Source organism: Strix uralensis, chromosome 4 (assembly GCF_047716275.1).
Source record: "Strix uralensis isolate ZFMK-TIS-50842 chromosome 4, bStrUra1, whole genome shotgun sequence".
Lineage (NCBI taxonomy): Eukaryota > Metazoa > Chordata > Aves > Strigiformes > Strigidae > Strix > Strix uralensis.
Window position 1 is genome coordinate 99,123,397 of NC_133975.1, and position 27,500 is coordinate 99,150,896.

General features: G+C 39.8%; 1 protein-coding gene across 6 annotated transcripts in view; it reads left to right on the plus strand.

Annotated features, from left to right (window-relative positions):
- MEIS2 (Meis homeobox 2) overlaps positions 1–27,500 on the plus strand; it is a 173,056-nt gene that overhangs the window by 140,742 nt on the left and 4,814 nt on the right. For 4 of the 6 annotated variants that reach the window (XM_074868179.1, XM_074868180.1, XM_074868177.1 and 1 more), the window contains 2 exons: positions 25,713–25,771; positions 27,136–27,246. In XM_074868179.1, coding sequence (XP_074724280.1) covers positions 25,713–25,771; positions 27,136–27,246 — 170 coding nt within the window. Of the gene's footprint in view, positions 1–25,712; positions 25,776–27,135; positions 27,247–27,500 lie in introns of all 6 variants that reach the window. The other 2 variants (XM_074868181.1, XM_074868178.1) reach the window with 1 other exon arrangement.

Consider the following 27,500-nt stretch of genomic DNA (forward strand, 5'->3'; position numbering starts at 1 on the left):
AGAAGATCCCTGAAGGGCACATGCTCTGGTAAAATATTTCTGTTCAGAAAGATGAGACTAAAGCTGATTTGTGAATGTTCTGTACCTGGTGTGATCACCTCCCCACTCAATGCACACAAAACCCCACAATACCTACTAAACAAGGAGTATACCAAGAGTATTTTATACTCCCTTTGTATTAAGTGGTGTATGTAGCCAAGATGTGGGTCAATGAAGAATCAGGAATGCTGGCTTGGCAAAAATCCTCCCGAGTCAGAAAGAGGCAGTCATGTCTAGTGACTACTATACAAAAGTGAATAATCCAGAATGATAGGCCTTTCTACAGCTGTCTGAAAACTCAGCTGTCTTTCTTTTTTTTGTTATTTGGAGGATAAAATTGGAATGGTGAGCTCATTAGTTTGATGTTACCAATGATAAAAGGGCAATTTCCAGGTGAAACTGAGCACGGGGAGAAATTTGAAGATTTATATTGTACTTTTATACGCTTTTACTCTTAGCCACTTAAAACAAATAAAATCATAAGAGATTGATGTTAACCTTCTGCTGAGTATGGGTTAATTTAAAGATGGCTGAAACAAGAAAATTCTATGTTTCATATTAAAAATTATCAAGGGAAGCAGAAAGATAAAAAATTTGGATCACCATAGAAGGGCATTTATGTAGAATCAAGAAAATTATAGTCTAGAATGTGCTTGGTGCCTTACAATAGATTGCAATCATTCTTTGTTTTCTACTGGCTCTATCATTTCTTTCTTTTTTTTCTGTATTCCTTACTTAAATTCAGTGGTTGATGTAAAACACAGTCCATACAGAGTTTCTTAAGTCGAAATTCCATATTGCACTTGCATAGTAGAAATCTCTTCTTGGCTAAGACTATCACTGAGGCAAGACTTATTAAAAATTAATTTTTCATTGTGGTTTTCAAAATGTTGCATTTTTAAAGTTTTTTTATACACCATCTTTTATCAGACAACATAAAATATACTGTATTTCACTTGGTTGTTGCAACATAAATCAACCCCCAAAAAAGTTTCTACAGCATTTTACATTGTCTGGGCTTGATCATTTGTAAGCCTGCAAGTTTAATAAAGACTATTCTCTCTGTGTAGGAAGAATATGCCATTTTACATGGAGAAAAAAAATTTTAAAAGCAACACTGCATTTCAAAAATGTATATATTTTATGTTGATGGGCACAGTGTCCTGTAAGCCAGCCAGCAACTGCTTTGGAAGACACTGGAAATATTTCCGTTCTATATATTCAAAAAGAAATCAGGATTTTTCTATTAACTTTACAACCACGTGGAACTTCCTTCACACTGTACTCTTTTGTGAAGGCCTTGAATGTGGTGAGATCTGTCCCTTTATGTTTTCCATGATGTCTTTCTTTCTCCCAAAGTTAACTTTTCAGTGCCTACTAAAGCCCAGTAGTTTAGTCAGTGGGACCTATAAAAGGAGGAGAGAAATGAAGGTGCAGAGTTCATTTCTACACAAGAGAACAATATTGCTTTCTGGAAAGATGAGTCCTGCTGATTCCTTGAAGGGCTCATTACTCAGATCTGGGGGGTAAACTCAGGAAAAAGCCAGTTATTCAGTTCCAGATAGGGCCTTTTCTCAGTTGCTTCTTGTACACTTAGCTTTATTTCTGATCCCTCATTTCTCAGACTTTACTCTCTTTCTGGATGAAAAGTAGATGCCATCTTCCTCACAGATACCTTGGGTGGTTTTCCTGAGGTGATTCATTAGTTTAACATTTTTTTATAAAATTCATGATGTCTATGGCCTTAATTATAATGAGCTAAAATAATTTTATTTAGAACCAAAAATTTTGACTCTTGCTGAGTATCCCATTGTTAAGTTTAATCAAAGGCCACCAATACAAAGGACAAAATAGTTTGATCAGTAAAAAGATGAGATGACTGTTGGCTGACTTGTTCAGGAACAAACACTCTCAAAACCCATTCTTCAGATGAGGCCTAACTCCATTAGGCTGTCATAGCACCTGCCTAACTCTCAGTCATGTTAATGAAGTTATCCATGTGCTTACAGACAGGCATACGCTTAAGTAAACTGCTAAATCAGAGAGAGCAAGTCTCAACAGTCTTTGGCACATCGAGGTTCTGGAGGGTCGTGTTTGCATAAAAACAGTTCTGAGGAGGAGCTTCATTCCTCAGCCACGTGACTTAATGTTTATTTTTACATGTCAAAACTCCCACTTAAATGTAAAATTTTGTTTCTCTCCAAAAATCAGAGACAAACCTAGAAGCAGTGCTGTGGTTTGAGCATCAGTTTGGCTACAATATTTCCTTCAGTTTTGAAATATGACATGATGGTAATGCAAAATTAAAGATGATTCCAGAATCACTCTATAAACCTGGGCTGAGGTTTATTTTTTCTGCTGAAACCCAGTATTATATCAATTTTATGTGATTATGTTCACTGTAAATATTTCCTACAACTTTACTCAGAAATTTCTGGTTTTCCTTTTTCTGAGAACTAGTCCTGGACACCTAATTTGTAGACTTATTAATCATAATACAGCAGCTCCTAGAAGACCCAGCTGAGATGAGAAGATCACTGTAGAAAGCATCCATGTAATATTGGGTTGATTTCAAATGGCCCTCACATGCTTTTATAAATATCAGAAAGCACATGTCTGGTTTAGGTACATGGATAGCTTTGGAAATCTGTCCCCTAAATTATTCAATCACCTGACAAGGTTATAACAGTCCGCACAGCCTTTCTGACAATAAGTATTAGCAGTGAAATCAGCAAGTGGATTCACCATGTGAACAGTGTACAGTTACCAGACTGTAACACTGAGATGGAGCTGTATGCTTCCACAGAGGTGTTAAAACATTAAATAATTAAACACTGAAGTAATAAAGGTAAGCTGGTGAAAAACTACAAAAGCTATCTTTTGGAATTTCATACTGATATGTTTTTGTGTTATATGACAATATATTATAGAGCAAGATAAAAATACATAAAAATAACATTAAAATATGTTAGGCAGAAAAGCATAAAAATAACATAAAAACATTAGAAAAATCTTTTTCTCCTAAATATAAATGGGCTTTGCTGCTTCATTCTCTGGCTTTCCCAGAAAGTCACTATGTAGGTAATGTAAGGCAGTGGTTGGGGGCTGGCAGATTTTCAAAGTGGTTTCATTCCTCTAGTCTCTCCTTCAGATTGTCCATGTTCCTGTTTCAAAGCCTGCTGAAGTGAGTTGGAGTTTTTCCACAGATTTCAATTTTGAATTCTGACTCAGTCCTCAAATAGCACTTGCAGTAAGTTACTCAAACAGCATTTGCAGGACAATACATACAGATACCGCAGTTTCCTGAAAACTGGGAAGGAAAGGACCTTTGTTGCCTGGTTGAAGGACTGTAGCACAATTTCTGTTCATTTCTTTTATGCACATGTCATGACATGCAGAGAATAGCAAATGACTGCACATACCTGCAGTACCACCTGTAACACCATGGAGGTGTTAGAGTCCTCAATACTCTTCACCAGCATGCAAAACCAGAGAGACATCTGTAAGCCATACTCCAAAACATATACCTGATATAGGCATTTTATGTTGACCCCAGGGCACAGATTTTGTGACTGTATACTCCAGTCCATTTAGGCCATATGAACTGTCTCATGTATTTGGTGACTTTACCATTTACCAATTCAAATGAACTGTGGTTCAGTAGTAATACAGGGTATACAACTATGGAAATGATACTTATTCCCACAGACTCTCCTCCAACAATGCCCCTACCCATGTTTTCTTGATGCTTGGTCCCTAACAGTCTACTCTGACCCTGACTTTGCACAGCAACTTACTTCCAGGAAATAGTCGTTTAAGGGAATGCAAGCTCCCTGAAACATGAATTGTACCAGTGGAAACACAGTACTCTTTGCTTGCATTGGCATGCTCAGAAAAGGGCACCAAGATTCTTTCTCCATTCACCGTAAAACACACAAATATCATCTGTGTCAGATAAATCAGATCGTGCTCTGGCATACACTTCTGCAGTGAATTTCCAGGTTAAGGAAAATGGCATGGAAATGAAATAACGATTGTTTTAAACAACTTGTTTACTTATAATATTCAAATATATAAAACAGTTTTCTTTAAAGGAAAAAGAAAATTGATGCATTGATGTTTACTACTCATATCTTTCCTCCAGGACCCAGAAATGACTGCAACTTACGTCCTGTAAAATATGATATGAAATTTTGGGAGATACTGGTCTGATGACACTTCTTCTTGCCTCAAAATAAATGAAGAGAAACTTTGTAGATGTTGAGAGACTTTACACAGTGAAAAAATGGGGAAAATCAGACTTACTATTCCTGTGATAGGCCTAGAACTAGGTTCCTGAAAACAGTTGGATCCTGACACCTCAGCTCAGTTCTACCTCTTGTTCTTTTGTTGGCCTCTGGCAGGTTGCTTCTTTCACCAGAAGCCAAAGTGGATTGACTTTGCTATTCCCCTCCATGGTGTTCACTTCATCACACAGCTGATGGGATCTGTCTTCATATGAGTCACCTGTCATGAAGAATTTCAAGTTTATTTGCTTAATAGGAAATATATTTAAAAGAAATCCATGGAAATAGGCCTGGATTAAAACTAAATAGAGCTGAGGTGAACCAAAATGCACAGAAGCTTACATATTTCCTCATCATAAGCAGATAAAAATAGTTGTTTTGCTTGTTACCACAGTTTCTGAAGTCTATATCAACATTCTCTTTTAAACCAGGGGCTCTAATAACTCCTATTCAAACATAATAGTGAAGATACCACATTTCACTGTGCTCTGGTTTAAGTTGTGCTTCCTCAATACAAAATGTGGGTTTGCCCTCAAATGTATTTAAAAAGCAACTAAACACTTCAGGTGTCCCACTTCTCTGTGCACACTGTAGAAGTACAGTAGGTTTCTCCTTTATCTGTATGTTGTGCCCTCCCACTTTCAGTGGTTGGTTTTTTCTCTTCTTTCTGATTGTCAGCTTGGATTTCTTCTCGCTGTCTGCAAAGTAAGAGATTCTTTATTGGGAGTTTTTTTAAAATCTTTCTCTTTCCTCCCCCTTTTCTGAGGGAGGCATTAACCTAGAGAGTCATGAGGACATAGTAATTTGTCCATCTACCACTTTGGTACAGTGTTTATCTTATGGATAAGGAAGTATTTCATAAACCAAAACATCTGCAATTTCAGCCCTGAGTTCCAGTCCAGTTTGTATCAGTACTTGCCAGAAGTCAATTACCAGAATTTGTTTTGTGGCTTGTGAGAGGTGAATTCGTGGGTCTTGGAATACACATACAGTCAGAATTAATTGACATCCTCTTTAGTAATCCCTTAAGAGAGACCACTAACTGAGTGGGTCCTGAAATTGAAACCATCTATTTTTTATTTAGAAATTAAATATATTAAATCAAAAGCAAAGAATGAGGACAACATTGGTTTTGTAGATTTTCCAACAGCAGTAAATCCACACTTACAGGAGAAAAAGATGAAGATGATAAGAAAAAAAAAACCAAAACCCTGGACAATAATAATCAATTAAACACTCAAAAATAAAGAAAAAAGAAAAGAAAAAAAAATCCAATTCAAATGGTGAGGTAAAGTGCTCTTTTATGTTTCATTGCACGTCCTGCAGGAACAATAACATTCTTTTGAGAATCAAAACTGAAATCCAGGCATTTTTAGCTCACAGGAAAATATGTGTTTTGATTGAGCATTTATATGAGATTAGAATTCTTAAATATCGGGCTAATTATCCCACATAAAAAAAAATAATCTTAGAAAGACTTCTGAAAAGTTACATGTGAATAACAGTTGCAGAACAAATTGTAAACCAGACTCTAGTAATTGTAGCTAATGCAATCAGGCCCTCAGCCATCATCAGAATTTCAATCAGAGGGAAGTAAATCCTCTGCAGTGTAGAGGCATGGATATATTAGATATTTTTGTGCCCTTCATTGTCAAATTGTCTCAAAACCAGTAGAAAATGTATCATGACAACATAAGGAAAATGAGAGGTGAGATGGGGAAGAAATAATTATTAATATCATTAACCGATAGGAAGCTGAGCGTCAGGTAGACTAAGGGCTTGATTATTAGTAAAACTGTAGGAATAGCATGGAATATGTCTCTGAGGCATAGCAAAAGAAGTTTCCTACTTTGCCCTTGCTCATTACGGTGATATGTATTCATTACTGACCAACATCCACTATAGGTTGCTATCATTTCAGTGCTGGTTGTTTCCCTGGCTTGAAGGAGGTGTGGGTGGAAAAGGAGTCAATGCTAAACTCCACTCACTCCTACTCTTTTTTTACTTATTTGCTTCTGAAAGAGCAAGTCTTATACCCTATCACTTCTTTTCATAGTCAGATCATAATCTACAATTAATTGGTTTACACGTTAATGAAGAGAATATGTCAGAGATTCAGAAACCAGACACCATTCACTCGAACCCAAACCCCTACTTCAATCCACAGTCTGTCCTTCCTTTGTACTGCCACCAAAGAAGAGTAAAATAAGCATCCATCATTCTCTTTCCAGGTTCACCATGGTGAGGCTGAGTTTCTGTCCCCTAGGATTTTGCATTGTGTTTGTACTATCCAGTTTACAAGCTGTTATTTTAGTAGCTGGTGGGACCTCCATTGGCAGATTATCCCCTACTCTTGCTGACAGATGACAATGATGATGTATTAGGTCTTTCCTCTTTGTAACTACCATGATACTACAATGACCAAGCATTCACTTCACACTTCTCTTCCTGATAATCTATTGGTATAGATCTGTGGTTTCCTTTTAATGTCTGGTTCATTAGATGGTATAAATGTGTGTAGCATTTTTAGCTGTGGTTGAGGAAAGCAGGGAATGTCGAGGTTAAGGTTTATTATGACTGTCATGTTCAGGAACGGAGAGCTATATACTATTTCTGCTCTGAGTCTCTGCGCATAACTCCAATTGACACTGGAGTTACACATTTGCCTGAAAGCTGTTTATCGTCCTGTGAGTACTCACTGTTTCTATGGATGATCAGGACAGTACAGATCTGAGTACCAATTATTTTAAACTTCTTTGAAACTTTCCATGAAGCTGGGTTAAAGAAATGATGGCATAATATTTAGGAATGTAAAACCCAACAGATAATAGCTCTGTCCCTAAAACCACACACACACAGACATTACTTTAAGAATATTCAACAGTGTCATTTATTATGTAGAGGGCACCATACAGTTGCCCTCCCCTGACACTAGCAATACAAGTGCTTCATGAGGGAATAAACCCCTGAAAGCTTGGTTGCAATTTACTTCTTTACTTCCTGCACATAGTAACAATGATAGTTGAATTGAAAAGCATTTTAAAATTCATAAATATATAAGTAGCCATTATCTAGTGGAAAACATATGTCTAACTATAGGACCTGATCCACTACTCAGTTACTCCAATTTTAAGCTAATGTAACTCCACGGTAATCAATGAGGGTGCTGGTGTGCAACTAAAGTAGCATAAGGCAAATAAGGTTTTTAGTACATGTAAGGGTCATTTTGCTTAAAAAGAAGGACACCGTTTTCATTCTGTGTTTATTTTGGGTACATTCATCCAAATGTCCAGAAAAAGAGGCACACTGAATAACTGAATATTTCTAAAACCTGTTTATATTGTGACTGACAAAAAGCTGAGAATATTTTGCTATTCTCCTTTTACAAGGTGGGGGGGGGGAAACATGCCATATGTTTTTTCTCCCTTTTTGTGGGGTAGAAATGTGTTCTTAAGGTAACCAAATTTAGCTGGTCAGTAAGTTAAAATGACAGTGATTTCAGCTGGAATTTGGTTTGATGGTTAAGACAAAACTTCATAGATTAGTTAATGGAAAATGAACAGGATGATCTTTGTCTGTTCATAAATGCAGTTTAAGACCAGAAGGGGACCGTTAGAGCCTTCAGTCTGAGCTATTTTCTCTTCAATTTCACCCAAATCCTTTCTGCAATGAGCAGACTTGGGTATGGCTGAAGTTGTATTTTTTTTTTTAAAAAGGCACCCCATCTCAATTTTTCTGAAAATTGTTGACTCCTAAAGTGTTAATCATTACACTGTGTATTAGTAAAGCAAGTGTGGAAAGTAGAATCAGTAATTCACAATGCTAAGTTTGCATAAAAACAACAATCCTCCCTGCTGCCCCCCCCAGCTACTGTGCAAACTTAACACCATAGCCTAGGGGATGAACGTAAGAGTAACTCAAGGCTCTGGTGTTATTTGCACCCTTCTGATAGCTAAGCTTTTTGTGGAGGGTCCACTGTGGAATTTCAAAGACAATAAGCAAACTTGCACCAGACAAATAAAGTTGCATTCCTTTACATTTTTGATGTGAGAGATAAAACAGATACAGTGCCATTCAATCCTTTATCAAGGTGACACAACCCCAAAAAGCTTTGATGCTGTCTATTGCAAACCTCATGAGGATTTGAGTAGGAAACAAAATCTGATTAGTTTGTTTGACTCGCCTTTCTAACTACATGCATTCAGAAAGGGTTTCTGTACAATTCTCTTCCCCTCTCTTTATTGTGTGGTTTGCTTTGTTTGCTTGAGTTTAAAACTGCCATTACGTGAAAGTGTTGCAAGTATAAATAATTTAGAAGATAACTCTGTGGGGATACTAATAATATGTCCCTGCTTTTTCTAATAGCAACTCATTATGGTTCTGAGAACTAGTATTCCATAGGAACGGTTACACAACATCACTGTATCATGGATACTGTGGATGTTGACAATAAAATAATTTTGACATCTATTTAATTAAGTGTATTTTCTTTCTTAAAAATGCCCCTTTTATTATGACTTGCACCACTGCTTTAAATTCTCTAAAAATACCCAAAGGCTTCTTGAGTGGACAGATGGATGGACAAACAGATACACCCATCTGGTTTTATCTGCTCTAAGTGTTTGGATGTAATACCTTTCCCCGATAAGAAGCCACAATGATACAATTATATAACAATGCACAATTACTTCTAAGGGAAATCTAATCAGTTAATATATGTTAATAAAGACAAATGTACAAAGGTAATAAGTGGGTCAAACTCAAGAGAGTCCTACTCTGTTCATTCTCATTTAAAGGAAAGAAAAAGCTTTTAATGGGGCTTCTCTTACTTTTACCCCATCATTTTATAAATTGCTTTGCCAACACTTCATAGCAAATAGTAATTTTAAGTAGGCCAACATCAACCTCAGGTTGTATGCGCCTGGTGGTAATGATAGTGTAGCTGCCCTTTCAGGAGTCAGTAAGTCCAACAGTTGAGTCCTTTTCCCCCCCTTTTTTTATACATTTTGTTTAGTCTCCAGTAAATGAATGGGTGCTGTCAGTCTGAATGACTGTTGCTTGGAGAAATCAAGTTCTTTATCGTGCTAAACTCATCCTGGGGTCTTTTGGAAAGTCGTAGGGCTGGCAGGCACTGTTTAAAGCAGTCATAAGTAAAAGCCTACTTGGTGCTCCGCACACAACAGTGAGGATTAAACAACTCATGAGATGTAGTGGCCACCCTATCACACAGACGCACACTATTTCAGGACTTGGATCTTTGGACTGTATTATGGAGGAAGGTACTGATTATAGATAATCATCAACCGTTCAAAGCTACATCTTTTTTGATAAAAACCATACTCACATCTTGTGTTCCAAAGTGTAGCTATGTTGTGATGATTCTCAGGGCAAATTATTTAGATGTTAAAGGATGCACAGTCTATTCAAACAAAATGGAACTCTAAAACTGGGAGGAAAGTATATTTATCATTTTAAAATACTTTGAAAAGCTTCATGCTAATGACTGTGTGAGTTAAAATTACTGTTGAGATGGAACAAGCCACAGCTGCAGCTACTGCAGAGATTGCTTGGCTAACAAACTATTACAATAAACAGAGCATTGTTCAAAAGAAGTTTGTGTTTTAGAGAGTATCATTTTATATAGATGGATTTATAACCTGGCAAACAAAATTGACAGCATACCCAGAGCAACATTACTCTCTCAGACATTCTTAAATACAAGTCTTACTCTATACTCCTCTAGGACTCCTCACACGTTTATTCCCACTGCCCAAAATCCACATGCATTTCATAGTGTTGCTCTTTCTCTCACACCTCCAGTGTCTGCCTCTCTTCCTATTTCCACTTCAACAATATGTCTCTCTTGCTTCTGCCTTCATCTCTTCTCACCTTGACTACCGTAGTCCCCTTCTCCCAGGACTCTAAGTCCCAGTTCTTCATCCCCTCCCTAACGTGTCGAATGCTGATGCTTCCTTCTCACACACACATCAAAATCACCTCCTACTTTAGGCACTTCAGCAGCCTTCCACCATCCTTTTCTGGATCAATTTCAAAATTGTCTTTTTTAAAACAATGTCAAAACTACTTCAACATAGATGTCTCTTTCTTTTTTTTTTCATATTCTCCCCTCTACTCTCTGTCTAATGCTGCCCTCCCCTCAGTTCTGCAATCTCAGTTGAAAAATCCTTCCTCTCTACCATAGCTCCCATCTGAAGAGCCTTTCTGTATCTAAAGAGCCTTTCTGTATCATTGGCTAGCCATATATTTTCTCCTTTGCCTGTACATACCTCTTAATTTCTCTCCATGGAAACTGGTTTGGGACTGAGTTCATGAGGAAGATTAATACTGTATGGCATGCTTAAGCAGTTATTATAGAACTGCGCTATATTGGAAAACCAGAGCATGATCTAGGTAGCACTTGGGATAAATTTGGCAGAAGGATAAAATGTTTTTTTTTTCAGTCTGGATGCAAAACATGCCCACAAAAATTTTCACTTACCAATTTTTTACCTGTATTTAGTACACCTGAAAATGAAGTGTAGGCAACTGTCTTAGCTGCACATCTTTGCATCAAGTTTGTCCTAGCAATGAGCTACTTGGAACTGTGAGACTTTTGTTTCAAATTAGGATGTGGAATTTGACATTATGATGTTTTCATATTTATTGTTTTGTAGACCCAAGTTTCTTGGACCAAAGGAAGACTGGTCCTCTAGATACATGATTTTTTTGGACTGTGAACACATGTATCAGGCATCAAAAATTAGGCAGCTAATTGGACCACTCATCTCAGCAGAATTGATTGGTGGTTAAGGGACATACATAAAATACAGCTGGATTTTTCAACTCAGGCTTCTGTCAAAACTCATTTAGAGTGCTACATTTTTCTTTGGCTATTGACCACTATATTTGTTTGTATTTATTTCACTGACTCACAGAGCTAATGCATTTCCTGAAATGTCTCTGAGAACTCAGGTAAGACACCACAGGCTATGTTGTCTTAGGCTAGAATTTACTAGGATTAAAGCAGATGTGGCATTACTAGGGTCTGCTAAGCCTCATGTGATTTATAAAGATATAAAGTATATCTTTTATGATTACGATGATGCTAAAAATTTTGTGGATGATAATATAGTCACATTGGAAAGGCTGAATATAACAACTGGGGGAGAATCAAGAAAAGGAAATGGAAACTAACTCTCTTTTACTAGTTCATCTGAATGGGTGTCTGCCTTTGTTGCTTTCATTATTCTGTTTGACACGGATGCAAGTTTACAAGTTTATATGTACAAAGGCATATCTGATGTCTAAACCAGTTAAGTATTACAGGGTTTTCACTACCAAATTAAAAATGCGTATTTTTCCTAGGAATGTACACGTCACTGATAATTTTAATAATTCAAAATGAAAAACAAAGAATAACTTTCCCTCTTCTATCTACTGATTTATCCTCCTATGTTTTCTTCAGTTTGGACACTGAATTAGAATGAAAACATTGTTTTTATTCTATTTAGAGTTAATTTCTTATCAAATTTATTTTAAAATTCTTATGCACACAAGCACAATGCTGAAGCACTTTGCTTGAAGATGCTGCCTGTGAACTTGGGGCATTTTTTTCTCTTTTCACAGGCTGTTTTTGTTTTACATGATGTTTCTATTGACATTAAATTTTGTGTTTCCTTCAAAGGTTGGTTAAAGATGTTCTAAAACTTGGCTTGAACTTCTTAGGAAAGTATTATTATAATATTGGCTTATAAACCAATTAAGCCACAATAAAAGATCTGTGTATCATATTTTACAAAATATTGCCTTGTGAGTATATATGTACCTGTTAGATATGTATATCATTTGTGTTGCATATGAGTGTCAAGCACAAACCTTGCAGTCTTTTAGTTTAAGCTATCTTTATATTTAGCTATCACTGAATTTTCCAGCATCAACACCTAGCTGCTGCCCAGTCCTGAGATGTCTAAAATTTTTTGGTCCATGTACACTTGTTTCCGTTGGTGAGCATGCACAAAACTGCTTAGAATGGGATATAATTGATAAACTTGGAAGTGTAACCCTAGCAGTACTGAAAAGTGAGATATTGCCCTGCCTGTAGTTATTTTATATAGAAAGGACCTCCAAGACAGAGGAGTAGGAACACAAATATATATACGGTGATAAATAGTAACGTGTTCCAGAGTGACACATAACTTTCAACACAAAGTCAGCCTTGCCTCAGTGTTTCTCCCCAAGGGCCAAATCCAGCCAAAGTTCTTGTCATACATCAGCCATACCAAGCTTTACGTAAAAGAGGCAAATGGGGTAGAAGGAGTGCTATACTCAATGGCTCATTGGCTAGAAAATTCACTTGTTAAATAGGATATATGTTTGCAGGTCTTCTCTTCATCTTGATTTAAATCAATGTCTTAACTGTTCCAAGTGAGTTGAGTTTCCCAGTCAATGGGCTGTTGAACATAATGCTCCATCTTCACTCTTCTTCACTATCATGCCTTTCTTGTTCTCCTGACTGCCAGTTCTGTTGTGTATGTAACGACTAGTCAGTAGAACAAAATTAAATATGAACAAGGGCTTGACTGTATAGCCTCTTGGTTAGGGCTCCAACTTCAGATGTGTGAGAGTTAGTACTGGTTAATTATGACTGTATAATTACTTCAGGTGGAACATCTTCAGAATGAGAACTGAAAGGGCTTTGTTTGCTGTACTGAATACCTGGGTGATTCAGATATTCTTTTAGGATGTGATGGACCTATGCTCAAGTCTTTGTTCCAAATCAAGCAGGGTAGGGAAGCAAAACTTGATCTCCTTCTTTCCAGATACATAGTCAAATAATTATAGTGTCAGCTATAAAGGAAAGAGATCTTTATCTGTGTTGTTATAAGAAAGAACAGACCTGTCCTAGGATGCCTGTCTCACTAAAAGGATCCACAGGAATTCTGACTGGACATAAGTGTCTTTCTCTAACTCAGAGCATGGTTATTGCAGAAAGTAACTCACTGTTAGAATACGCATATACACAGCAGCAAAAATTATGATGGGATGAGGTGTTAAAGAGTAGAAATCTGCATACCTAAAGGATTTAGGCACTTTCAATGTTAAGTGATGGTGTTTTTTGGTTGGGTTTTTTTTACAAAAAGATGTAGTTAGGGATCTAAGTCCACCTTCTGGCGATTCCTGGAACATCTAACCAGAGACAGGAATTTCCTTGGGAGCAGATCACCTACAGTTTAGGCATTAGTGTCAACATCCCTTTGCTAATGTTGCCTTCTAACTCGGAATTTCACTGAACGTTAGGATTTGCTTTACAGGGCCTATGATGATTTTGATAATAGGACTTGGTCATTTTGAAAATTTTCCTTGTACATCTGAGCGCTTTACTAGACCAGGCTGAAGTGATCAGCATTGCTGGATATGGCCCTGCAATTACCAGTTTTGTGGGCTCAAATGCAGGTTTATACACATATACTCAGATGCCTTCACCCCTACGCAGTGAAGTAACAATTAGTGAAATTCTCCTGAAAATTAAGCCTCAACACCCTACCAGTCAGAACAGTCAGAGTTAATACTGAAATCCATCAGCAACCAGTTATTAAAATTATGTAAGATCACACACAGAGTTTCCAAACTACTCTCATAAAGAAAGATAAATATTAGATAGGATATATAGATTGGGTTTCATTTCATAACAGATATCTCAATTGTATGCAAAATATGGGATAGTGGAACACATTACAGAACTGGCCAGTTTTCATTGAAGAAATATGCGCTCAGTTTCAAGTTTCTTTTTATGGTATGATTTCATTTTCACATGAGAGATTTAACTGGCAGTGACTACATTAAGAGAGACTTCTCCAGCTACCCGTCCTTTAACAGAAAAAAGAAGAATACATTAATAGCCCTCTCCTAAGCTGGGGAAGCCAACAACAACTGAAACATGGTGCACTTGAGCACAGGTTCCTCCAATGCTCTGCTCTGCCCGTAAGCCAGCTGAGCACCGAAATCAGGGGAACCCAAGCTTTCAAGTGCTTCAGAAAGTGCAAATCTTTTCAGTTTCAGTCCTTAGCTTGTTCAGAAGAATGAAAACAGCAGAGAGAAAAGAAATGGTGTAACATTCACATATTATGTCCTCAATCATAGCATATCTGTCCATCTAGGACCCCTGCAGAGCACCAGCAAGCTTTATCGCTGACTTGCCAGCTGCACTTTGCAATTATCTCTGGTGAGCCAGCAAGGTAGGCTGGGGAGCAAGAGGTGAGCCCTGGGGGAGATGAAGCACTGGTCAGAAAGTATGGGAGCCTGGGACATGTAGTCATAGACTGAGGAAATGGCTCCACAGAGGTTTTATAATAATAACCAGTTTGGCTTACAGTAACTAAGACAAGGATACATGAAACACATTCATATACTAATAAACTCATAAAAACATTTTTAGAGCATTTTCCCCTGATTCCTGTGGGATACAGAGAACACAAAATGCGATGAGATAGAGTAAAAGCTTCACCAGTATGACACTGGGAAGGAAGATCTATATAACTACCTCTTGATTTTAGCACACTTAAATAATACAGCTGTCCCACACCTGCGCTGCTAATACCTTCAGTCACTGTGGAGCACGTATTCCATAACATGGCAAGCTGCAGTCTCAGGGTGTCTGTGGTGTTGACACATCTTCAGCTACTAAGCCATTAGACCCTCTGGTTTGATAAAGTCTTGCCACCGGTATTGGAATAATTAAAGGGAAAAAATGAACATGATTCTGCATCTACAGAGAGAAAGATTTACATAAGCAGAATCTCCAGTAACCAGACAGTGCAAAGAGCAAAACACAAGGGATACCAGTATGTAGGTATGACTTACTGAGAGGTGATTAGGTGTATCTGGATAAGAGCTATAACATGAGAGAGGGGGGGATGTATTTATACATAGTGTATTATTTATGCCCATTACTTCTAATTGCCTAACTAGTTCTCTTTCCTCTCACGTATACTTTAGTACCCACCAACCAGAGAAAGATGTCTACAGCTAAATATCTGCCAATTATTACGGACTTTTGCTTAATATTCTATTGTTCCACTGACAGCACAGTTTTTAATATATCATTTTATACTATCCTGTACATCATCATTTTCCTGCCTCCCTTAGGGCCCTGGCTGTAATAGTTCTTATTTATTTCCACAAGCTAACATATATGCAAAAGATCTTGTAGTCATGATGTCGCCCCCACCACCCTCACCTCTTCCCATCTTTGTTTTTGTAATCCTTTTTGTCTGTTTTTAAAGTTACAGTATAAAGAAGTGTGAACACAGCATGTGCGTAGACACATACCAGGGTCAAATACATAGCTTGCTGTGTGGTTCCCTTCCCCATCTGTAAACACACAAGACTCTCCTCTCCCGCTCAGCAGCATTATACTGCAGTCTTTTCTTGTGGCCTGCCGATTTGGGTTTTTTAGCTAATAAACTTGAAAACATATCAAAAAGGAAATAAAGGAAAACTCCCTTGCTATTCCAATGGGTGAGGCAGGAGTTTAACAGCCCGTGTAGTGACTGATCACCTCAGAGAATCTGCTCAGCACCTTCTGAGTCTAAGAGAACTGAACGGAGCATTGACTCTGGGCTGGCAGTGCCGCAGTCTGGTTAGTTGCATCAAAGCTATTTCTTACTGAGTACTTGTTTTGCAAAATGCTTTTTCTCAGGAGAATCTGTAACAGTATAAGCTGGAGGTGGCTGCGACTGCATCACTGTCTCTGAAACAGAACAGGCATCTTTAGGATCAGTAGTTCTCAAACTTTCGGCAGTGTGTTTCTATAAATAAATTTTGGCTGTGTTTTTTTTAAAGTGGGCTCTTCGGATCCAATTTCCTGAGGTCCACTGGTTGACAGGTGGAAAAATACATATTTTTTTTTTTTCTTCAGATTTTAATAACAATGAAAAAGTGTACAAGCTTCATGGTCAAGACAGGACAGTGGGTACAAAAAATTTGTTATCTTAAGGCAAAATTTACTGTCAGGGAAAATGGAACATTCCTTCTGAACTCACGAACAGGTAGTGCATGTGCAGGTTGGTTGTAGATGGTTGCTACAATAAGGCTTCTTTCATACAGGTGTGTTTATGCCCCAGGCTTGCTGGCCACAGTCCATTCCATTTACAGAAGCTGAATTAAACAATAACTACCGCATTGCAAAAAGAAGAAGAAAAAAAAAAAGGTGAGCGTCAAAGGAGATGCCTGAGAGCTTTGTTAGGGCCAAGAAAAACCCTGTTGCAGTTGTCAGAGCTTGTTGATGTTGCAGAGAACGGCACTTTTTTTTTTTTTTTTTTTCTGCTGGATTTTGTGGTTCTGCCTTAGGAAAGAAAGTAAAATAGAACGGAAGAACAAAGTCCTACTCTATAAATCAGCAGCTGCTCCTTGCCAGATCAAAGGAGTGACATTTTTGCTCCTGGACTACTTGTCCACTTTAGGTGCTTGACAGACAGCTAACAGCTGGCCTGTTACATCGTATAGGAGAGTTGGGCTACATCTTCTTCAGAGTAGATGACAAGCTAATCAGAGATATCCATAGCACAGGACATGTGAGTGCACCTTGATCTCTTCAAACATACCCAGTACATAATTGCTAAACACCTTTATGCATTTTTGGCAAGTTGCTACTTAGGTAGTTTCCACTGAAAAGTAAGAAGTAGAATTAGTGCCTTAATCTAATTTGATCAGGGAAGTTAAACAGATGTTGAATTTGTTGACAGCTCTCCTTTTTGGGTCAATTTAGAATTGGCTAAAAATTTAATATGAAAGTTAAAAAGATGTGTAAAATACTTCAATGTGATATTATTCAAAAACTACACTTTTTTAGAAAAAAAAAAAAAAGGTTTTTTAAAAAAAGTTTTTTTTAAAAAGTTACCTAAAATGAGGCCCCTCAACTCCTATGTAAGAAGCTATGTAAGCTGGCTGTGTTTCCAAGAATGCTTGACCCTCATTAGTTTTGAAAATCTTTTCCTGTGAGTTTGATGATAAATTAACACATCTTTAAATGCACAAGTTACTTAAGATTTTATAGGAGATCTGTTATCTACCTTTAACATGGATGTCTAAGTGCTAGCAAATCAAAGCGCATGCCAAATTAGCTGAAATTGTATTTAGCATCTCCACAAGACGTATGTACACAAACCTGGAATTTTAATGTCAGTAGTAAAAATTTCAAAGTGATTCAGTTTCTAGTTGATTCCCATCTGCAATAAATCAAGTACAGGATGAGGTTATATACTACAGCTTATGTCTATTGACTTTGCATTTTATCTGTAAGATATGAATAGCTAAGGAAGTATGTCTGTTTGTCTCCTCCCTTCCTTTCAAGTATCTTTAAAAGATCATTTTTACGGCGCATGATAAATAACCGTATATGACTAATCTGATGGCGCTCGTGAAGGAGCAGCAGCCACCGCCGGTGTGTGCTGTGGGCCTCCAGGTGCGATCGCACGCACTGAAGGGCGCCTGTTCCCCGCCAGGAACCCGGCGGGAAGCTGGGACGAAACTCTTCCACTGAGGGCTCGGGAGGGCCCCTGCGCCCTCCCCGAGGCACCCGCGGCTGCTCCTCGCCCACCGCCTCGGCGCTCGCTGCCGTGCCCGCCCGCTCCCGGGGCCCCGGGCTCTCTCACGGCCTGCCTGCGGCCCGGGGCGGCGCGACCCCCGCGGCTGCACCAGGTCACACCGGAGCAGGGCCACGCCGCGCCCCGGCTCTCTGGGCGCGGAGGCGGCGGCCGTGCCCCGGGGCAGCGGCTCCCCGGCCCGGCCCGGCCCGGCCCGGCCCGGCGGCGGTGCTCTGGCCCCACCTCATGGCGCCCTGCTGCACAGCGGGAGGCCTCACCTGGGGCCACCGGAGGGCGAAACGCGGGCGAGCCCAGTTTTGCGGCAGGGAGCGGCGGCTCGCCCGCTGCCAGCGTCCCTGGGTACGGGTACCCACCCCGGAAGCGCGGGACGGCTTCGGCCTCGCCGCCGGGCCCCCTCGGCGAGGCCGATGGAAGCAGCGCGGCGCAGGTGGGGCCGCCCGCTTCCTGGGAAGCACCAGGGAGCCCCGACGGCGCCTGGGGCCTCCTGGGCGTCTGCCTTCATTGCGGGGCAAGGGCCCCGCGGACGGGCCCCCGCCCGCGGAGCGAAGGCAGGGCAGCTCCGCGGGGCTTGTGCCGCAGTGCCGGCACCCCCGGTGACGGGCACCCCCGGTGATGGGCACCCCTGGTGACAGGCACCAGGCCCTGCCTTGGCAGAGCCAGATCATTGCCCCGCGCTCCCAAGAGGTAACCTGGTAACCACGAGTTACGTGTTTAACGAGACGGATTTTCTCTGAGGTGAATAGATGCCCGCCTTGCCAATTCTCATGATTTTATCAGAAGGCTCAAGTTATTTCATGTTAACTCGAGGTCCCAGCTCCAGGAGACAATGGTTACGTGAGAATCTTTTCAAGTAAGTGTCTAGATTTTGTGGCTGAGAAGGGCAGTTTAAAAATATGGCGCAATGACTAAAAAACTCACAAAGTAAACACAGAGAAGAGCGCTGTTTAAATTTATGATTTTTTAGGACAGTCTCACAGTTACAGGACGGGCAAATTCATGATTTCCAACAATTGGCAGCTCTGAGTGGCATAACGTAGTTCTAGGAGCTCCAACATAAACATACAAGATGCGGCAGAGGTCTTCGGGACGGTTAGCGCCTGCCTGGGGCTGCCTCACGCACCCAGCTTAGTTGCTCTCTGTCATCTTCTGGAACCTTCTCTCCACCAAACGTGGATGCTGATTTGGGGCCTCTGAATCACACCTTTGATAGATGTGAAATGTCTAAATTAGCTGAAGAAAGTCGGTTCAAACAGCCCATAACCCCCCTTCTCTAACAGGGCTGTCCAAAACTATGTGAAGTTTTGTCAGGGAATAAACCTGCCCGTCCCTCCCTCTTCCTCTCAAAACCAATCGTGTAAGCAACTCCATTTCTCAATATTCACGACTTAGGGAAGCCTTATTTAGATGGCTCATTTCCAGGTGACTAACTCAGCTTTTTAAATTTCCTATAAGGAATGCTTCAAATAAAAGAGTTGGTAACCAGGTGCGGCATAGATTCAGTGAAGCATAAACAAGGACTTTATCAACTATTTCTGTACACACACGTACAGAAGGACACCTAAACCTAATTCTGTCAGTTTAGAATACATACTGGAGAAGTTAAATAAACTAATATAACTAGATTTTACTTGCTCAGATAAAAGTTTGGGTGATAGATAAAGACTGCTGTAAAGGCAGGGGGAGTTGTACATTGATAAAAGTGTTTCTGCAAATTAGTCTTTTCTAATGCATTCTTTCAGACTGCTCTGATCTGTTCAAGACTTTTGAAATTGTTCTTTCAGCCTGGGAAAGAAGTAATTTTCAATGTTACTTATGAAAACATTTTTTGTGACTTAGATATAATATTTCATTGGTTATTTTCCCTTCCAAATTAGGGCATTCTTGGGCAACAAGGGATCAATGTAGTATATGCTCTTGAGCTAAACACATAATCCAAATACTGACATATCATTTAGACAAAAATTTATTTTCCCATCCAAGGTGAAAACATTTAGATTATTTTTTAGAATGCATTCTTAGGCTCTTACTCAGTAAAACATTCAAACAGGTGCTTAAACCTCATTTATTCATCAAGCTCAGCTCCCATTTACCTAGGTTTAATAAGAGCCAAGCTTCTCATCTAGATTTGGCAGGTTTTTGAAAAATATTGCTAGAGTGTTCCTCCAAGTACCTAAAAGTTTTGAAAATTAGGCTTTATATTCAGATACCAGAAGATAAACAATTGTAACCCTACATCATTGTTGATATTGTTGTTATTTTTATTATTTCTATGACTAAGCCTTTGACTGTTTGTTCAGTATCTCTGTTCTTTTCAAGTGAAAGAGCAGAAGTGTCTTCTTGGGATAAAATCTGAATTGAGTCAAAACTTTGTCATTAGTCGTTTTAGAGAACTGATTGTGAATTCGTCTCACAAATTTGTTTATTTTTCTGTTTTTCACATAAAGAATTGAGAACCCGTTTATGCAGTGGCTGGCTTGCTAAAAGAATGCAATATGTTAACACCTCATTTTCTGGGATGGATATTTTAAGTGGAAATCCAGATTGAAGACTGATACTGAAAAAAAAGTTTTGAGTAGTACGTGGTGGCTCCATGGTGTTCCTCAGTTTCCCAGAAGGAGCAATTGACTCTGCTGTGGGGGACTGGTTCAGTTTTGCACCAGTTCATCTCACAGAAGATATTGGACATACAGACGAGTGGCTGGAGTTAAATACCACTCTCTGCCTGAGTTCAGATTAGACCCCAAGCTGGGGGTGAATTGTAGCTTCCTAAGCTTTCATGCACTTCACCCTCCTGAAACAAGACCTGTTGTGACCCTATGTACTTAAAGTGAGTTTTCCATGGTAGCCATAAACTAAAGCTGGATGTTTCTAATGCAGTTTACAAATCAGTACAGCCACTAACAGTTCATTTCAAGAACTAATCTTACTCATATTCAGTTATGGAGTGGTCACTGTGTTTTGAAATACATGTACAGTGTGTATAAAAAAGACAGTGGAAACAACAACAAAATTCTTTTTGAATGTGCCAGATTTGAACAATCAGACTAAGAGATCTCTATTTGCTATTTATTCTTTTGCACTTTGCAGAAATATCTCTCTGCAATTTTGTCTAAACATTATTTATTATAAAAATAAAATGTATTATATAAATATGAGTTTAACGTCATTTGATACGACAAGATAAAATATGATAAAAATATAAAGAAGATTAATTACAGGACTTCCTGTAAAATACAGAATACATGTTTATTTTGGACAAAGAAAACCAAGGCTGTATTTGAAGAGATGCAATTAAATGCATATATTTAGATTATATTGTCATGCTAATTAGCAATGGTAGGAACCAATTAGGACTAGGGCTACCAAATCACCAGACTACACTGCATATTCACTAGTATACCTTTACTGCTCTACTGTTTTTTGCTGGAGGCAGATAAAAATGAAATTACTTCTTTTCAAAGTCCATATTGTTGTGCATTTTGAGCCAAATGTTGTTCATTGTGCTTTCATAAATTGTCCCACAAAAGTTACTGGAACTACTTGTGTGAGAAAGACAGACTCTGGCTATAGGAAATATATGTGGCTGCTTTAGGTAGCAATTAAAGAAAAATACAAGATGCAAAAAACCTTCTTTTGATTCAAATGGCTATTGTTTGAATAAGCGAGGTCAGTAATCTGTCATTTGCAAAATGCTAGAAGTGAGATTTTCATTAAATGCACTGTGTCAATGACATGTATTTCTCAACATTACACACCTCATTTATCATTCTGGAATGAGGACCGAGCACCATATGAATGTAGAGTTTGTGAAGGTATCGCCACACAGCCCTGGAGGCTGATGACCCCTCTTTATCTACACAGCAGGTAAGGCACAAACAGTGGCAATGTGAGCTCTCTTTGCAGTCCCCTGCCAGTGTGCCTGACTGCTAAGCTGGGGAACAAAGGAAAGATAGCATATGGATAGCAGATTGTAGGAGCGCTGAAAGAGGACTGAGGAAATCTATGTTGGGTGTGTGGCTCTGCCAAAGATCTCTTGTATGACTTTGGCCTTGTCACTTAATCTCCTTCTGTCTCCATTCCCCTTTGCAAGCAGGGAGAAGGCGTCTCCTCTCCCCCAGGCTTTGCCTGGAAATCTGTTCAGAACCCGAGTTCTCTTGGACAGTGTGCTTGTGCAGCATGGGGTGGAGTAAGACTGAGCTTCATTGGGTCCTCTAACTGCTGCTGTCATCCAAATAATAAGAATTACTATTAATAGAAGAGTAACAAAGAAATCCATGTCTTGGGGATAGATTTTACTCATCTTTTCAGGCCATTCAATCTGTGGCCTCTGGGTGAAGGGTATGAACAAGGCAGGCAATTAGTTTCAGGAGCGGAGCTGTGAATTCTTTTACAGGGTTCCAAATAATGCTGGAAATACTGGCATTGGTGTTCTCTTTTTTCACCTGTCTTTTAATGCCTTTTGAAGACATTTGTGCCAAAATAACGTCACGGTGTTTCTGCAACACACGAACTGAAGTGCAAAGGGCTGTATTTTGCTTTACTTTGGCCTTGGAACTGGCTCCCTACGGGATTAAAAAAATAACTCTCAAAAAATGTAAAGGCTAGGGCAGGGACTATGGTTTCTACGTCTCTGTTATGCACTGTGCATATTTATGGGGCAGTATAAAGAATAAATAATAATCCACAAACACTGCATTCTGTGCCCTTGTCTACCAGTTGTGCTGATGCATTACGTGATGTAGCTACTGATAGTGAAACTAGGGTCTGATTTTTAGCTTCACCTGAAATGTATGTCTGTTTTGCACCTGCAATTTTGCAAATATAGATAATTTCCTATGTAATTTTTCAGTCATACCCATCGGTGGGTATAACTGATGCCATTTATGGACGGGATTTTTCACAGGAGCCGTAGAAATGGAATTTCAAAATGATCTGGATACCTAAAGCCTCTGTGCTCCTATATCTTTCTAAGTGCATGACAGTGTATCTTCTCTTCAGACAAAGTGTTGCTGGTCTAGAGGACATCATTTGCACCTGCAGTTATGCACATGTGCAAAAGAAAAATGGAGAAATAATGAAATCAGAAATCAAGCCCCAGTGCTATTTTTTGCAAGTTTTACTGGACAAATGTGATCACTTTTATTGCTATTTTTTTCTGTAGGGAAACAAAGATGTGGGGACTCACTATTAGGGCTTTAACTCCCATTTCCAAAACAACTAGTGAATTGCCTCTGTGTGGAGTTCACAGTGCAAGGCTGGCTTTATTCACATCAGCGGAATAAAATAAGGCCAAGCTCTTCTGAGAGTGAATGGCTGGGCAAGACTGGGTTTTCAACACCCGTCCCGAAAGGCTTACTCTGTGGTGGCTGTCGAACATGTAAGGCTGGAGTGGAGTATCCCAATCTGCATGCTCACGGAGGTAAAGCAGTTGTCACCTGAAACCCTTCAGGACTTAAAATTTTCTTAATGCTCTGCCTTGTTGTGCGAGCCCATTGAAAGAACACTTCAGAGGGCACCCATTTCTTACTAATGTAAACTTTCTGAGGAGTATCCAAAGATATGACCTCTGGGTGAACCTTTAACCTTCCCCTTAATTATTTGTTTGAAGACAGTGTCGAGTTCTCCCGCTGAGAGCCAAGGCCCATAATGCTTCGCAGCCCTGTGAGCCAGGGTGTGTGTGCAGGGAAGTGGAGAGGGACATAAATAAGGGGACCACCAGATGTAAATAATAAAAGTGGTTGGGGTTTAAATAAAAAACGAAAAAGCAATTTGGTTTCTCTGAAGAGTGGCCTGATTGAAGAAAAGGGGTTAGTAAGACGGAAAGTGTGTGCGTGTGGGGGGGTGTTTCTGTTGTCTGTGATTTTTTACAGGCCTAAATAAGCGTTCATTCCATTCTTTAAAACCTTGCCATCTGTATACACCATTAGAAGCTCATAGGAGAAGGGAAAACAGTCTTATCAGGCTTTCCTGTTAATCTCTATTGGCCTTAACTTTAGCTGATAAAAGGCGCGCGGGATGGAGGAGGTTCAGGTCAGGCTCCATTTGGTCAGCGCGGTAACGTTACTGGAAAGTAGCTCAGCGAATTAAGACCTATCAGGGACCTTTGTCTTTGAGGACGGAAACGCGCCTCGAAAGCACAGCGCTGGGGTAGGAGATACCTTCGCTATGCTGCAGTCAGAAGGGAATAAACAAGTACATCGACTGTGTCTGAGTTTTTATTTTAATACCTGAAGTCATGACTAATTCTGAGGCAGGATGACATTTCTGACAACTGAATTATACTTTTACTAAAGAATAAAGAATGTCTTTTGGATGTAAACAGAGAGATGCAAAAGAGCCCTTTAGTGTTACTTGTAGCATTTATGCATCTGTCTAATGAAATTTCCACAACTGTGATTATGGAAGATGCACTCAAAGGTGTGCCACTGTCTTTTTTTATCTGCAGAGGAATTTAACCGGGGGGCGGGAGGGAGGGAGGGAGGGAGGGAGGGAAGCTCGACAAAAGGCCTTGCGGAGTTGATGCTACATAAAGGCTAGCAATTTACTAAATGAGCAGATGAACTTAGTTTTCAGTTAACTGAAAGACTTTGCTAGGCGTTGGATTGGGCCCAATGGCAATTATTGGAGGCTGTTTTGGGTGATGGGCATGTTAGTATTTCTGAAGAGGATTAAACACTAGTATTCGACTTCATTAACACTCCTTAAGGGTCACCAGCCGAAAGCCTGAGCTGTGAAATAGCACACAAAACCTGCGCTAAGGCTCCAAAGTGTTCTCAAACACAAAGAGGGGGGACAAAAACAAGCGTGGCTCCTGAGTGATAGAAAATTGCCCATTTTGAAAGAAATGCTGTGAATAGGCAAGTTTTTAAATTATTTTAGGGAAATTAATTTGGCTTAGCCTGTGCCGATGTGGATCGCTGCGCATTAAGCTAATAAGAAATATGCAAGCACTTATTTTTGGATTACCAGCAAAATTAAATCCAGGCTCTGCAGCCAACTAACTGCCTTTACCAGCGCTCAAAAGTCTCGGCAACCGCCCCGGTTTGAGATAAAAAAAAAAAAAGGTTATTTTGGGCCTAATATTAACCACATGTACCTGCGACTGGGGGTTTCTAAGGAGTTGAAAAGTGCCTGAGTTTAGGGCGGGCGGTCGCCTTGCACGGGGTGTCCCCGCTCGGCCGCAGAGGTCGGCCCCAGCTGGCACTGACCTCCAAACGACCCCCGCCTTTACAGGCGCCAACCGCAGGAGTTGCAGAAGAGCAGAAGTCTTTCTGGGCCGGCACTTATTGCCGCTGCGCTGGTGATAAAACTTCAGACAGCCTAATTGATGGCTTTGCTGACCTAACGATACCTTGTGAAAGCACAGAGTGGCAAAGCCTGGTCCTCATTTATGGCCAGCTGCAAGGGTAGCTGGATCCCTAGGATGGAAAGGGAAAAAAAAAAGATTCCCAGCCTGTGAACTTTAACCAGGTTCCGAGCCACTCGAAGACGTTAAAGCAACAATTGTCTTTTAACACAAGTTTTCGGTCATGTTTTCTTGTTCAAAGCCTTCTGGCAAATCCAGCTTTAAGCTGGCTAGTAAGATAAGCATGTTACTGGTTACAATTTCTGATCACTTAGAAGAAAATCCTTTAAAGTTAAATTATACTCTTATAAAAAAGCAACGCAAAGCAAAACACGTTGTTGCACCACGCTAAAATCCTGTCAGTTTTAAAGCAGAGGTGTTCTCAAAACACAGAAGCAAGCTGATGAAAGGACTTCTATTCTTTGTATTCTGTTGCAGGTTTATTAATGCCAGAAGAAGAATAGTACAGCCTATGATTGACCAGTCAAATCGAGCAGGCAAGTTCCAAGTAGTATCTGTATTCAAGTCCCACAGGCGCAAATCCTCATCAAGTTATTCTTCAGGAGTCCCATCACCTGGTAAATAAGTGCTCCAGCCAGGCATTCTGGGAGATTATTTTTTTTTTCTTATGTCCCCAGAATTCCGCTGTAGGAAGCAACTTCGCTAATTGGTGCTAATTGGAGATTTCCCACCCTGACTCTACTGAAACTGCTTTTTATTTTCTCTCTGAATTGGTAATTGGGTACAAGTAGTAGTGCCACAAGCAGTTTGTTTGACTGTGAGCTCTTGAATTACTCATTGCTTGTCTGCATCCAATCAGCAGGACAATCTCATTTTCTTGCTACCCACAACTCCTTGGTGTATGCATTGCTTTCACTTCTGGAAGGCGAGCTGTAAAACTCATTGTATCCATTCATTTGCTTTGACTATTCACAATATGCTACTAATGCGACATGGTACCATACTGCCAGAAAATATTAAAAGATTATTACTTTTGTTTAAGAATGCACCAGATATGTTCCCAGTAAAACATATGATTTTTCTAACAATACCTTTTCTACATTTCTTTTAAAGCACTTGGAATATGTAACTCTTTACACAACAACTGGTGCAGTGTTAATCATTCCACTTTGTAATATGCATTTCCTCGGCATACTAGGGAGTTGTGGTTTCCTGCCATGAGGTTATGGGATAAAACTGTTCTCCATGTGGTGATGACTGTTGTCACTAACAAGGGCTTTAACTTGATGGTGATTTCGCCTGCTGCTTCACTTTAAAGGTTTTTGAAAAGGTTATTAATCCTTTGGGAAACTCTTCCCATGTAGCATTAAATTTCTTTTTCATTAACAGGTGAAAAAGGGGGAAAACACTAACTCAGCTAGCCACGGCAAACATTAAGCCAAATACAAAGTGTATATGTAAATAGGAAAAGCCATGTCCAGAATTTCCCTCCCTGTTCTAGAGTAGGTGAGAGTGGTTTGGGCGTTTTATTAAGTTTCACCATAAGAGATGCCAGATTCGCACCTTCATGTAATTAGAGAGGAATAGAATAGGTACTTACTTCATTACAAAAAAACACATAGCACTGCAACGGGCTTCCGCTGTTTTGCATTAAAGGTAAGTAAAGAAACAGATCCTAAGCAAGTGAACTGACTTGACAAACTTGTTTATTGGACCCCCCTATAGCATTTTTATTCTATAGTCCTGGTAACATAATCAGCTCATAAAAAGCACAACCTGAGTTTAAAGTGACAGCCAAGATATTGTATATAGCGTTTCAGTGCTGAAGCTGGAACAATTGCTGATTGTTTGGTATGTCTTCTCTTCTTTCTCCTCTGTGTCCACGATTGACTACAATCAGGTTTTCTTCTTGATCCTTCAGTGAGCCAAGGAGCAGCGTATAGTCCAGAGGGTCAGCCGATGGGAAGCTTTGTATTGGATGGTCAGCAGCACATGGGAATCCGGCCTGCAGGTAGAGCCTTTGTGTCCTCCTCTGCAGTGCAGCTGTGCTAGCCTCCTCTCCCCCATTGCTCTTCCCCCACCTCACGTGTCACAACTCCCTTCATCCTCCCTTCATTGTAAGGACTCATGTTTGCCTGTTGCCTGCCTTGCTTGTTTCTTTTGCACCTGGGGGGTGGGGGGGGGTGGGGGGGGAAAGGAAAGTTGTAAAACAAACAAACAAACGAAAACCCAGAACAAGAAATGTGAAAGGAAGAAACTTTTTCA